Raw genomic sequence first — 15,116 nt, forward strand, 5'->3', positions numbered from 1 at the left:
TGTAGACTTTTCTATAAGATATGCAATCACATATACATTTGTGAATCAAACAGAAGTTCTAATGCGTTAAATTTAAAATAATCTAAGATAGTTGCAGTCATTGTACTTACTAGTAAATATTTCCCCTCCCAGTGATTTTTGCTTCTGTAACTGGACTTGGGAGCTTGACTGTGTTTTCTGATCTTCCAGTCTGATGTTCTTATCTGATACTTCACTGTGAACTATATTAAGAGAGAAATTTCACCACTTACTAGAAAAAAAACAGATTTGCAAAGCATCCAGATTTCAAATTGATCCAGGCATAGTCATATTTTGTCATCTTGTAAACATTGAATGACCAGGATGCTAAGACATGCTGAAGACTGCTAAGTCCCTGTAATGTACATTAAGGTTCCATTGCTCTGTATGTCTGGGTATTTAATGCCTTATATTAGCCTCTGACTCCCTCGGGTTCTTTGTACTTTATACTAAGATCTAGTCGTAGACCTACTGATGAAAACACACATTTCCCAGGCATTATTTACCACTGATAAGTATTTAAGGCCATCAGTGTTTTCCAGCACAGGATGTTGGTTGAAGGACTCATATGCTCAGTAGGCACTGAATGAAAAGGATGTGTGCCTGTAAATACGCATGAGATAAACATGGTGTGGATGACTGCTTGCTTCTGAGCCATTCCCCCTCTGTGGTCAAAGAAGTCCCCTAGAGTCTTCCTAGTGGATACGGCCCTGACTAATACAAGTGCAGTTTCTTCCCCTCCTGGTGAATTCTGAAACAAATCCATCAACCCTGACAAATTTTACCCAAACTCTTGACTCCAGCCTAATAAACAACAAATAAAAATAAGACTATAAGATGGCCAGTGTTCTTCTGGCCTGCTTGGGAAAACGGTGAACCTGGCTCAGAGCTAAAGTTTGGGGGAGGAGGGCAAAGGGACGCCTTTCGCTCGTGGTGATATACAGGTGATGCCCAGTCCCTGAGCCACTGGCATGCTGAGTCCCTGGCATGCTGAGCACTGACATGCTGAGCCCCTGGCATGCTGAGCCACCAACATGCTGAGACCCTGACATGCTGAACCACTGGCATGCTGAGCCACTACATGTAAATGCTGGAGAAGCATGACAGCATCTGGGTTCTGCTGAGAGGGTCTCTGCAAGCCCTACACTCTCCATTGCCATAGCAGCCAGTATTGAATGGGTCCTTGTCAGACACAAAGTGGCTGAAATGCCCTGACTGCCCTCATCCTGGCCCCCGAGAACTGTTGCCATTAGGATTATGTCATGAGCCTGCTGAGTACTTTTGCAGCTCAGAAATAGTATCGGCTGTCTCCAGGATAAGACATGGCTGCTCTCATTGCCTGCTTAAGGAAGATGTCTTTACCGGCTGGTCTTGGGAGTTTGGCAACAATTGCTCATTGGAAACTTGACCTTGCAGTGTGGTTGCTGGCCCTGGCATTGCCTGACACTGTGCTGCCAACAGTGGCTGCCACTCAAGCTGAGGGCAGTGGATATGAAGTGAATGACCTTGTAAGCACCCTCGTCAGCATTCCTGTCTATACAGACAACCAGGGTCAGTTTGTCTGATGTGGAAAGAATTACATCTTTCCAAAGGGGATGGCCCAGGAAAAGTAGCACTCTTGAGAAACAGCAAACTCCCATGGTCCTGACCACATCCTTCCCTGGGACTAGACAAAGGCAATGCTAGGGAGGACTAGAACCTCGTTATAACCCAGCTGGACCATTAATGCAGGCCAGAGATAGAGACCTAACACTCATGTGAAATTCTGTGGGAAACCTAGGAATAAATAGGTAATTCCACAGCAAGGAAGACAGCTACCAAGTGTTATGACCTTGCCATCTTAGCAAATGACAGCCACCAGGGTTATGGTTTCTGGAGCCCTTGCATGGCCTCCATTAGCTACTTGAGGGTTCACCCATCTGGCTGACAGACAGGAAGCCATGGAGGCCTTTTGACTTAGTTGTGGTTACTATTACTATGACAAAACAGCATGACCAAAAGCAAGTTGGGGAGGAAAGGGTTTATGTGGCTTACACTTTCACATTTTAGTCCATTACTGAATGAAGTCAGGACAGGAACTCAAACAGAGTATGATCAGGAGGCAGGAACCGAAACAGAGGCCCTGGAAGGATGCTGTTCACTGGCTTACTTTGCATGCTTTCTTATAAAACCCAGGATCACAGGGTGCCCAGGGACGGTACCACCCACAATAGACATGGCCCTCCCCATTAATCATTAGTTAAGACAATGCCTTACAGCCTGAACTTATAGACACATTTTCTCAGTTGAGGTTCCCCCATTTCAGACAACTCTAGCTAATGTTGACATAAAATCAGCCATCACATCCTCCACTAGGCAACTCAGGCAGCCCTTCTCCTGAGCCTCTGGTGGACTTTTCTGTCTCAGCAGACTCTTTGGTTGGCAGATGAAATCTGTGAAAAGGATCATGGAACAGCACCCACTGGGTTTTGGATCCACAATCTCCTATAATTGCAGAAAAGGAACACCTAGGAGCAACTGCTGAGAAATCATTGGGGCTTGGTGAACACTGAACCCATACGTCTGCTGGAGCGGGGCGAGCCTTAAGACCAGAAATGTCCAACAAATCCACAACACTTTGGTCTAATAATTTTTAATGACTCATATTTTAGGCCAAGATACAAAATTTCTATAAATTCTATGTTCGTGTGCATACTGATGAACAGAGAGAAGGATTTGATGAGATTAATGCTTTAAATTTGAAGTTAACTATAACTTTTACACTTACCACTTTCTGGTTTGAAAATTCTTAGCTTCTTTGCCTGGATCTCAAATATCAAGTCGGAGTCTTGATGTTCAAAACTTCTGTCTGGCACTTCGTGAGAGGCTGCATGAAGAAACGCATGTTACCTCTCGTTAGAACACAGATCCACTTTCGGGTCTCTACATTTCAAGGCTGTGATACCAGTGCAGCGCGATGTTCTCTCGTTACCACAGGATCCAATGCAACACGAAAATTGTGAAGCTGCTCTTAGTGGTTGTGTGTTGAAGCGCCACTCTACATGTCTAGGTGTCTACTCTCTGTTTGTCTCCAACTGCCTCGGGCGATGTGTCCTCTAGGCAAAAGTATATTTGTAGAAACAGGAAGATGCACATGTTCAATATCCAGAAAGAAAAAAAACCCCTGCCAAGGAGAAAAGTTGCATACTCTCTGTGTTTAGGAAGAGGAGTAACTAGAAAATGGAGAAAGAGCAATGGTTATTTGTTTACACTTGTGGTATTGGGGTTAAACCTGGAGCCTTGTTGTCCGTGAGGCAAGCCTGGACAATGAAGCTACAATTCCTAGCCTTCTTTTTGCTCTTTACTTTGAGACAGGGTCTGGGTTGCCTAGGGTGGCCTTGAAGTCTTCCTCTTGCTGCTTGCCTGCCTGGCTGAGATGGCTGTCTTTTTTAAAAACCAGCCCAGGACAGAGAGGAGAAGCGATGGTGGTGGTTACCTACAAAGAGAGAGGTCAGGACTAGGGAAGAAAGGAAACCCCTTTAAGTCTATTTTTCTATGGATTTTTACTTTGGGGGAAAATTTCAGGTTCTATATATTTGGGGGATAAAATTTTATCAATAAGTACATAAGGCATAATGAAAACAGAAAATGAAATTAAGGTATTAAAAGAAAACAAAAACAATGACTCGATATAATATTGGACACAAACCTGCACTGTGAAGTGGAGTTGGCAGTTATGAAATAAACCTGAAGGACTTTAGGATATATAAACATATTAGTTTTTTGAGACAGCGTTTCTCTGTAGCTTTGGAGCCTGTCCTGGATCTAGCTCTTGTATACCAGGCTGGCCTCGAACTCACAGAGATCCTTCTGCCTCTGCCTCCTGAGTGCTGGAATTAAAGGCGTGCACCACCACCTCCTGGCTAGGCTGTATTATTGTTCCAGAGGCATGTGCTCAGCAATTCCAAACTGTCTGGTTATGGGGGTGGGGCTTCTTGGGGTTCTATCTGTCTTGGCCTCAGAAACTACAAAACCAAAAGGGCCTTTGGTTTAGTCTGCTGGGGCTGAGACACCCACCATGCGCGCACGCCCATCTGCTGTTTTATGTGCTAATGTGTCTGTCCCTTGTCCAGAGCTATTTAGGGAGGGGGGGGGGTAAAGGAAATCTAAGCAGGTTTTTTTTTTTTTTTTAATGATGCAGTAAGTCATGGTTAACTGTTACCTTGAGCTAGGTTTGTTGTTTTAAAAGCCCAGCTGAAATACTGAACACAGAGTAGCCGTTCTGAGTCATAGTGTGTGATTCCCAAGCTCCTACCATGGATGCCCTCTTGCTCTGTCTCCTGGGAACACTAAGAAAGTCCCATGAATCAGGCTCTTACCCTTCTGAGGTCACCTGGCATGAACAGGAACCCAGGCAAGTCACCTGATGCTTCACCGTGCTTGCTACTTTGTGACTTTCACTCGTCATTGACCCAAACAGGTACAGATTTCCTAGAGGAAACAGCTCCTGGCCAGCTGTTCAAGCACTTGCTTGTGAACTCCTCCAAGAAAGAACTCGCTGGACATAAGTTCAGAAGTTCTACCTTTGCCTGCTGTCTGGTCTGCACTGGCTGATTTACCTACACCCCTCCATTCCTGGGTCTTGTGCCACAGTGTTCTGTGTGCTGTACCTATGACAACCACACCTCTAGATCAGAAGAAATAAATAGTTTGTGATATTTACAGTAGTAGATGTACAACATCGTTCCAGAAGAAACAGCGTTTGCACGCTGGTCATTGCAAGGTACTCTCAGAAGGTAGGGTGCTGCAGTTGCAAGACAGGGTCCCACCATCCCACTCAACTCTCGGTTGGCTACACCACAGGTCTTAAAATGTGCTGGCAGAGCGTGCTTGACGGCTATGAATCATGTTTCCAAGATTTTCAACTTTGACTGGAACCATAGTTGTTTTTAACTTCAGATTTGCTGACCAAGATGTCCAGGTACTAAACAAGAGCTCCAACCCAGGGACTCTGAAAGGGATGGCATGGGCCCAGGTTTTGTTTATAGTTTATGATTTTAAGGTGATGAGGGCATTGCACACAGGACTTCACCAGTGGTCGTCACTGGCTGTAAGCATGTCTGTGATATAGTGAGTTTCTAAGACTTTCACTTTTGTGAGAAAGTCCTTAGGATAATGTTGTCTAGCCATTCAAAGAACGTTGGGACCTGGATAATTGCCTCCACAATAAGGGAAGGAATTCTGCTTGCCTTAGTAGGGGAGCGGCACAGTATGGGCCTTTCACTACACACCTTTCTTCAGAGCCTTGGCAGCTACACTGTCCAAGGAGGGGAGGAGCATCTGAGACTTGTTACTTCCTTGTTGGGTATCATTTTGGTTTTACATGATGGCCTATGTACTGGGAAAAAATATAAGTCTATCCTTTGCAGAGATACTATACACTTTTCACAGGTCATGGCGTAAAGATCAATACTCAAAATCAGATTTCTAGTTTTATTCCTGCCACCTTCCCTGGTTATCTAGGTAAACTAACTTTGATTATTTTTATTGCATATGCACATTTGCATATGGAGGTCAGACAACAGCTTCGTGGCATTTCCATTTCCATGGGATTTGTGATCAAACTTAGATGGTCAGGCTTGTGTAGCAACTGCCTTTGTTCACTGAAGCATCTTGCCAGTGCTTATGTAGCTAAAACAAATGCCTCTGCAAGATGAAGCCAACTGACAGACAAGAATATAAAAGTCTTAACGACAGACTGGGAAAGCAGTTACCATTAAGACAGCATTGTTTGAGCGGAGGACAAAGGGGCCTAACAGTGGTATGGTGTGGGACAATGGTCTGTATTCTGCCAATTATATTTTAAATAAACGCTGATTGGCCAGTAGCCAGGCAGGAAATATAGGCGGGACAATCAGACAAAAAGTAGAGGCAGATCAATGAGAACAAGTAATTCTGGGAAGAAGGAAGTCCTAGTCTGCAGTCCTGACCCAGCCACAGAAGAAGCAAGATGTGACTGCCTTGCAGAATAAGGTACCAAGCCACATGGCTAGCATAGACAAGAATAATAGGCTAATAAAAGTTATAAGAGTTAATAAGAAGCCTGAGCTAATGGGCCAATCAGCTTATAACTAATGTAGACCTCTGTGTGATTTCTTTAGGATTTAACAACTGCGGGAACTGGGCAGAACAGAAAACTCAGTCAACAGTGATAAGTGGACACCATTCCTTAATGACCAAGTAAGGGTTCCTGCCACAAGAATCTCTGGCCCTAGTTCCTTGACAATCTTATCTGGAGATACTTTTATTTCAAGTCCTCACTTGCCTTCAGTCTCAGGCTCTCAAGCAGTGGTTCTCAACTTTCCTAATGTTGCAGCCCTTTAATACAGCTCCTCATGTTGTAGGGAGCACTGGCCCCACAACTGTGAAATCAGTTTTGTTGCTGCTTTATAACTGTAATTTTGCTACTGTTATGAATTACAGTGTAAAAATTCTTTAGAGAGAGCAATTTGCCATACGTCCCACAGGCTGAGAACCACTATTCTCAGGGAACCCGCCATAAAAGAGGTCCAGCTGTGGCTGGGATTCCTCAGGTATCTGCAGGCATCTCCTCCAAATGGGTGTGTTTCTTGAGCTCCTGCTGTGAGGTTACCAGAGAGGCTTTTTCAGTTCAGGGGCCGTGAACAAGAGGATGCTTGGATGTCCTAACGAGGCCTCCTACGTGACTCCTTAGGCTCTTTGGCTCCCCATTTGTGTTTCACTCGCTCATCTCAATAGTGTCTGTATCTGTGACTGGAGTCTATGGCAGGGGCCAATATTCTCCAGGTCAGAGACACCACAACCTCTAGGAACTGCGAGTGTGTGTGTGTGTGTGTGTGTGTGTGTGTGTGTGTTGCAGTGTAACCAGGGGGTGAGATGATGTTCTCATGTTCTGCTTCTGAGGCCACCAGGAAAGAACAACCCTGGTCAAATTCTGCTATGGGCATACCATTTGGGGCTAACATGAGACTCCAAAGACACACCAGAACTCTGAAGAGGACACTGCTTTGGGAACTTATGGGACTCAAGCAGTTGGGGCTCAGTGGTAGCATATTCTGTGGCCATTAAATAATATTAGAGCTAGAACTTCTATTTGGGAGGACGAGGGAGAGAAACTTAAGTTGGAGGCCACCCTGAGCTATGTAATTCTATTATTAATTTTTTCTTAAGGTTAAGAAGTTAACATTTTAGTGGAGGGGAAAGGTTTCAGTGAATGTGTGCTTATATTGATATTCATGAAGGAAACTGAAAGACCAACCAGAGAGACAAATGGAAAGAAGCTACCACCGTGTGTGTGTGTGTGTGTGTGTGTGTGTGTTGCATACTCACCAGGGAATCTTTCTCTTTTGTGCATTTTCTGTTTCTTTGTTTGCACGTCTGCTTTTGATAGCGAACCTTGAATCTCAGGGCTGAGCGTTCCTTCATCTCCTTCGGGAGGTGCATAAAACAGGTGCATTTAGTTCACTGCATGAAGACAAGCATGCCTGAAACTGTGTCTGATGGCATGTGCCTAGGATCTCAGTACTCAGGAGGTGGGGACTGGGGGATTCAAGGTCACCTTTGGTTACATAGCCAGTTGAAGACCAGCCTGGGATAGATGAGACTTTGTTTCCAAAAATACTTAAGGTTGAAATTCCTAAGTTCAAATTTCTGACAAGTTTGCTGCAACACTGTCTCTTGTATTCATTACTTCTTTTTTAAAATAAATAAAGAAAGAAAGAATGCAAGTCTCTGCAGTTCAGTCACCATTGATCTGCAGAGATACAGAGACCTTAATAGTTTCTTCTGCCATAGAGGAAGGAGTCTTGTTAACTAAGTGTATGAAAGTGGCTGCTTCTGCTAGAGGACTGTGATAGCCCATGGCAGGCCTAGGGGAGGGTACTACCTAACAAGGAATTCATGCTCTGCTGACTCTTATACACCGTTACTGGTCCATTAATACAGATAAGGTGTGTATGACCATATATTTTTTTAAATAAAATTCTTTGAAAAAGTTGGGAGGAAAATAGAGTCTCATTCTTGCTTAGCTAACTGCTAAACTTTGGTCTGCCTTGGTCCCAATAGGAACTAAATAAGTAGTGTTATTTGTGGGTCTCTTCTGCTGGTGAGCCTCTCATTCCCATCAGTGGGATGCCACCAGAAGCAATCGATGAGTCTCCCGAGCAGACCTCATCTTCTGAGTGAGTCTGACCTACAAATAGCCGTGGGGGCCATCTGAGAGGCCCCATGGCCGCTGGCCTCTATCCTCACCTGCCCCTCTAAACTACATCTAATGTACAATTCCAGCAACAGTTCTGCTCCACAGTGTAAACGTAGGGAATGAGCTCACTGCACAGGTTAGTGGAGTGAACTGGCTTTTACCAGCTTCCTGGAGTTGGAGAACGGGAACACACATTGCTAGGCAGCCTGTAATCATGCCTTTAAAATGACTACATCCACAACGACTGAAGAAAAACAATGTGTACCTTGGCTTTTGTTTGGCAGTTATTGCACAGGTAAAAGCAACATTCCCATAACACACACAGTAAAATGCAGATTCTTGAACCAAAGACAAGATTTTTGGATCTGATTAAGATAATTTTAGTATACAGGGGCACAATGATGCACATATGTAATTCCAGAGTCCTGGATGCTGAGGCAGGAGGACCAGTCTCAGCTGGCCCCATTCTACAAAAAAGAGTAAAGTAATCTGTAGTTTTGATACTCACGAGCAAGTCCTTTTCCTTTAGAAGCATCTGGTTTCTTTGCTGGAACTTTGGCTTTTGCTGATTCTTCATAGACTATCCTTTCTGATTCCTCCTCATGAGCTATATACAGAGAGATATAGTTAGTGCACCCACCAGAAAAATAGAATTATTTTAAAGCCTCTAGTTCATATATCAAATAAATTCCCAGTGTCATTTTGTGCTGTTTTCACAGGGTCATAAATAAATGAGCACAGCGGTAGATCTGACGAGACACTGGTGGAGAGTTCCAGGGACTGTCTCCTAAACTTTGTCATTTTATATTTTATGGGGACACTATAGTTAGTATTTACTCTTCTTACTTTTAGATATAATTTTTATGCTTATTGGTGTGTGTTGGTGCCTCCATTGCCAGAAGCATTGTATACTCTGGGTCTCAAGTTACAAGTACTTGTGAACCACTAGACAGGAGAGCTGGGAAATGGTTTCAGGTCCTGCAGAAGAGCTAGAAGCACTCTTAACTGCAGAATCATCTCTCCAGCTCCTCTATTTTCTTAAGTTGCTTGTATTTTACAGATCACATAGGTTTCAAAGGCAAAACAACAAAAATGCTTGTGTGGGTTTATTCATTATTTCATTGTCTGTAATTGAACAAAAATATAAATGTTCAATCATGAAAAACAAGTTTGAATAAGCATATTATATTCCATTGTAAGGCTAGTACACGTTATGTGCTATGGTCAATGTACATTATAATAACAAAAAAAACCAGCACTTAGAGCTGAAAACAGATTGAGAAGGGTCTCAATATTGGGAGAATATGCCTAGAGGAATGGGCTTGGACACTGTCTTTTAAACAGGAAGAAAGGTAAGCAATGAAGATAAGAGAAAAATCACACATAGTTATCTTTAACAAATGAAATATAAGAAGTGTCAGAAAGCAGTATACACAGTTAACTACAAAATGGAACAGGGAGGCCTTGGGAAGAAACTGTATTTCCCTAACTAAACTTTTCTTTCATGTCTTAGCTTAGAAATCATGGGTATGTTCCCCACATTTCAAAACTAAAATAAAATCACAAACATAAGGAGACACTTTTTTTAATGTCACCCTCATGAAAGTCACAAAACACTTTGTAAAGTCGGGTCATTGCACATGACCCAAACTGGCTATTAACTAGAAAATTATGAAATATTCAATAGAAACTAAAGCCAATAGGCAGTGATTGGTTAGTAATGAACACAATGTAACAAATGATAATTGTTGCGTATACTTGGACAATATGCTTATACTTGGACAATACATGCAAAGTCCTTCTGGACATAATGTTTGGGGGTACAGTGAAGTCTTAAGGCAGCATACTGATGGACTCTCTACCAGGGATCTCAAGGCCCAGAGGTAAGTCAAATGATGCCCCAAAGGTGGCACAGGGAGGGACTACATGGCTCCAGTCCCTACGCCAAATGGAAGCTTCATTACTCAGTTCTTGAGATGGCTTAAACTACGAGACTGGATAGATACGTAGAGATTGATTTCACAGAACCCTGTGGTCAGGCTGAAGATGGTCAGTGTGACCTGTTCATGAAATAGCTTGTCATACGCTACCCAATATTCCACGGGGCCATAGAAAATTCCAAGGATAACTGCCATCAAAGGTTAAGTCCCACCCTCAGAGGAAGCACTGGACCAGAGTTTCATTGATGATCTTATCTGAATGGCAAATCCTGCCCTAAGGATTCACATATGGCAACCAGGTGGACAATTATTGTCCACAAGGTGCCACTACCATGAAGCCTGGTGAGAGTCTGGACATGTTTTGGAAGGGGTGTGATGTCTCAACCTGGACATGGCCAACAAATGGCCTTCTTTGCTCCAACAATTACAAAAGGGACCCTGCTACCATGAGGTACCTCAGCACCCTGCACTCTCATTTCCCCAGGTGAAATCTTTAGGAACCACCCATCTCTGCGTCACCGTGAAGTTGTTCCCTTGGCCCAGGGCTACAGTCAAGAAAGAGCTGGGGGCTTTCCAACAGCTCACAAGCTGTCCTAATAGGGAACCCTGACACCTACTGTTTGAGTTAAGGATTGAGTTAAGGCACATCTCTGCCTGCTTATTTGAGGTTGTGGCAAGGGTTATTAGTACAAGGAAGAGACACTTTCCGTAGATTTTTGTAAAATATATAATCTATAGGATGGAGTTGAAAGGTAGAACACACACTTAAAAAGTCAATTACTGGCCTGTTTCAGGGCCTTAGTCCATAGAAGCTTTATCCATGAAATAAATATAGAATCAGAAATTACAGACAAAGGGTACAAACTCTTTGTCGTTGTTCTCCAGTTATCTTAAGGTATTTTAGGACCAAATAAAGATTCCATAAAATAGATCTCAAATTTTCATGAACAGAAAATAGGATAATGAGTTTCATTCAAGTTAACATAATATCACAGATAATTCTCACTTACTATATAAATATAATCTCCCAGTCTTAGAACTGCTCTGTTCCTTTGGCTTTATGTCTGTTATTGAGTCTTCTCTGCCAAACTTTTTATCTTGTTCTTCATATTCAGCTACATAAAAATACATTTAGTATAGTAAATAAGAAGACAGATACCTACATTTCAAATTCATAAAATGAGTGCAACAGCATTTTCCCAATTAATCAGATTACTATAATGTGAGGAAAAAGTTAAAGAGATCTAATGGATAGTATCAAATTTGTGCCCTTAATTTGTAAACATGTATTAAGCTTCTATCTTAGTTTCTAGTCATGCTCTTCTACTGTTTTTATGCTAATGCACATAAATAATAGGGCGGTGACAATGTATCTGTACACAATGCACACAATTCTTATAGCAATTACAATATAGTAGAAGCTCAATGATGGGGGATAGGTTAAAAAAAACTAGGGCGCATACAATATTGTAAACTAAACATCTCTGTAAAACAATGTATAGGAATTCCTTGAAGGTAACGTTAAGTGGGGAAAAAGAAGGAAAAGCATCGCTTATGTGATACCTCCATAATAAGAAAGAAGGATAGGGCATAGGGAAAAAGAAGAAGAAGCAAAGAGACTCATCTTTATAAAAGAAAATACAGTAAAGGTATCAAAATCAATGCAGCTTAAGAAGTGGTGGAGGAGACAAAAGTCTGGATGTTCTTTTAGGTAAATAAGACTTTCTACAGTTTCTTTTAGAAACAGGTTGATTTCCCACATGTTCCAGAAATTGAATAAAACCATCAAGTATAACATAAAAAGAAAAGATGAAATGGAACAAAGGAGAAAGTGGGTCTCCTGAGAGGGACGGTGGGAAATGGTCCAAATAGCCGGCCAATATATTGGGAAAAAGAGAGGGACAGACCACAAGCAAATCAAATCTCTGGATTCAAATAAGCAACATCAATTCTCAGAAAATGATGAACAAAGAAAACGATTGCTTCCTTTGGCAATACGTAGGAGATTTGGCTACAGAGAGTGCACCAGACCTCAAGACCATCAATAGGTTGGTTGTGCAGCTATATAATCTTTGCCAGATGTTTCCCGAATCTGCAAGTGATTCCATCAATTTTTTTTTTCTCCGAGATACCATACATGAGATGGAAGAAATGACTGAGACCAAAGGCCGGGCACTGTTTCCAGGGTGGGATGTGCTCGTTTATTTGAAAATCACTGAGCTTTTATTTCCAACCTCTGATTTCTGGCATCCAGTTGTGACCCCTGTCCTGATATGCATGAGCCAGATGCTTATTAAGTGTCTGGTCCTCTCTCTACAAGATGTGATTAAAGGCCTGTTTGTATGCTGCAATCCTAGAGTATGTGTTCCTGTCTCAGAGGGTTGTCTCTAAGCTTTTTAATTTTTTTTCTTGGGATTCTTTACATAGCAACTCCAAACATTAAGATCCAAGGTTCTGCTCTGGTGCACCCAGAGCACTCGGGAAGAACTCGGAATTGCTCGTGTCTCTGACAAAGCAGATATGGTCTCTGGGCAAGAAGATTGAGTACTATGACAGCAACTGAAGCCAATCATGGAAGACTATCCTGCCTGGCCTCCTTCTGACCCTGCTGAAGCACTGTGGGCTCATGTACAATGTATCGCTGGTCTCTCATACCATCATCAGGCCCCACTGAGCCCTCCTGACAGCATCCTATGGACTGTAGCCTTCCCCAAGACCTTGAGAAGCTGTCTCAAAGCAGACTGTCGGAAATGGAAAGGCAAAAGCAGCACTGTCGGCCACTGATATGCGAGCAGAGCAAGCCAGTCCCACTAAAGCTCGTCACCCCCTTGTTGCGGAAGGACCGCCCGCAACACCCCCTGGCTAGTCAAAGTGCTTGACTTTGGACAGAAACAAGACAGCACTAAGAAAGCACAGGAAAGGAAAAGACGAATCCGCAAACACAAGTGGGAATTTAAAGGTGCTGTCTGGGAGATCCGAAAGGAGAATCAGTTCCTGGCCAGGATTCAGCTCTCAGAAATCATGGAACGGGATGCAGAAAGGAAGCGCAAGGTATGGAAGGCTCTGAAGAGGAAAAAGTTTAAAAAATAAATTGTTTTGTAAATGTAAAAACAAAAAAAAAATCAACTCAGAATGCATCAAAAACTTGGACATGAGACTTGAAACAGAAAGTGCTGGAGAAAAACAGGCAACACCTTCTGGATATTGATAGAAGCAATAATTTTTCTCATTAAGACTCCAAGATCACAGTAAGAAAGCAAAGCTGACATGTGAGGGTCCTAGCAAACTCACTAACCTTATAGGAAAGACGACAACCACTGAGTGAACAGGCAGCCTACACAAACAGAGAAAACACTTGCCAGCTGTCAGCTAATAGCCAAGATATGTCAAAATGTAAAAGGCCCCAACAACATAAATTAAGGAATGCAATTAAAAATGGCCACCGTAGACATACTTCCAAAGAAATGCAAATAGTCAATACATGAACACACTCTGTAACACTAGCTATCAGGGAAATTCAAATCGATGAGACAATCCAGGCCAAGACAGAACGGTTACGATGAAACAGATATTGCTGATGATGTGAAGGAAAAGAACCCGTGCGTGCTGTTGCTGGGAAAGCTAAGCACAGAAAAACAAGTATCACAAGTGGTGCGTGTTATTTCGTGGGTGGAAACTAAGAAAGAAGTGACTTGAAAGTAGAAGAGGGGTTTCTGTGGGCTGGGGAGGAGTCAGCCCTCCCCCTGTGCTAGGGGACAAGGGTAGAAGAAAGTTTGATGGAGATCAATACATCAAAAACTATTATGTGATGATGATATAACACAAATAAAAATGAAGAAAATAAAGAGAAGGTATTAGACTATCTGACTTTACCATAGCAATAATATTAAAATTTTGTTCTTACAGTATTGTGTGTGTATTTTTGAATAAATCAAAAATAAATAAATCAAGATATGAAAATTATAACAGTGATATTACCGAGAGAATACAGGATCAATCTGCTACTGCACATAGACATGGAAAACTTTTTACTTCTATGGGTGTTCCCTCTTTGAAAAGTTTAAGACTGTGTGTACATGCACGTGTATGTATTTGTGTGTACATGCTGGAAATACTATATTTAAATACAACCTAGCTGTAAACTGCTTGCCTCAAAAGAAAGGATATAAAAATGACATGTCATGAACGAACTGACAACCAAATCAGGCTGGAAGTAGTCAACAGCAACTAGTAGAACAGTAACTAGGAATAAATTCTTTACAAACTAAAAAGCTAACAGAACCATCCATGTAGCTATGAGGTGAGGGACACAGTTCTCCTGAATTCAACTGAAACCAGCTTAACAGTATTTTAACAACTACTTACTGATCACGTTCTCATATCTGGTGGCTTCAAGATTCTCAATTTCAGATTGCGTTCTTGAAATTAAATTCAAGTGTTCAGGTGGTTTTGTGGTGATAAAAAGTGCTGAAAAGAGACAGAGTTATGATGAGACTTCCGAGCAGGCAACATCCCAGCCAGTTGTGCAAGGCAACATGAAGAGGATGCAGAGCTGATTTCACCAACTATGCAGCAAAAAGGGACAGTCGAGTTGGTGAAGTAAAGTGTGAGGAGCTTCCCTGTGTGTGGATAGCAAGCTGCAGAGTGGCCACTGCCCATACAAATGACAGCCAGAAGGTGCCAAAGCTTGCATCTTAGTTCTCCAGGTATCTTAGAGTATGCATATTTAGATGAGAAAGTTCTAAGTATGAATATGGGAAAAGGAATGGCAGGGATGTGAGTATGTGTGATAGCAATGGAAGGGAGAGAGGAGGGAGTAGTAGTTAGGATACTATCATCTATCTATCTATCTATCTATCTATCTATCTATCTATCTATCTATCTATCTATCTATCCATCCATCCATCCATCCATCCATCCATCCATCCATCTATCTATCT

At 42.2% G+C, this 15,116-nt stretch overlaps 1 protein-coding gene across 1 annotated transcript in view; it reads right to left on the reverse strand.

Moving 5' to 3' along the window:
• Ccdc7 (coiled-coil domain containing 7) overlaps positions 1–15,116 on the reverse strand; it is a 196,054-nt gene that overhangs the window by 92,082 nt on the left and 88,856 nt on the right. The window contains exons 22-27 of the mRNA XM_050122079.1: positions 14,542–14,643; positions 11,187–11,291; positions 8,745–8,843; positions 7,366–7,464; positions 2,786–2,884; positions 111–221 (exon numbers count right to left, since the gene is read on the reverse strand). Coding sequence (XP_049978036.1) covers positions 111–221; positions 2,786–2,884; positions 7,366–7,464; positions 8,745–8,843; positions 11,187–11,291; positions 14,542–14,643 — 615 coding nt within the window. The remainder of the gene's footprint in view (positions 1–110; positions 222–2,785; positions 2,885–7,365; positions 7,465–8,744; positions 8,844–11,186; positions 11,292–14,541; positions 14,644–15,116) is intronic.

This window comes from Alexandromys fortis, unplaced genomic scaffold, assembly GCF_014885135.2.
Source record: "Alexandromys fortis isolate MF-2015 unplaced genomic scaffold, M_Fortis_MF-2015_v1.1 scaffold_193, whole genome shotgun sequence".
NCBI classification, from domain to species: Eukaryota; Metazoa; Chordata; class Mammalia; order Rodentia; family Cricetidae; genus Alexandromys; species Alexandromys fortis.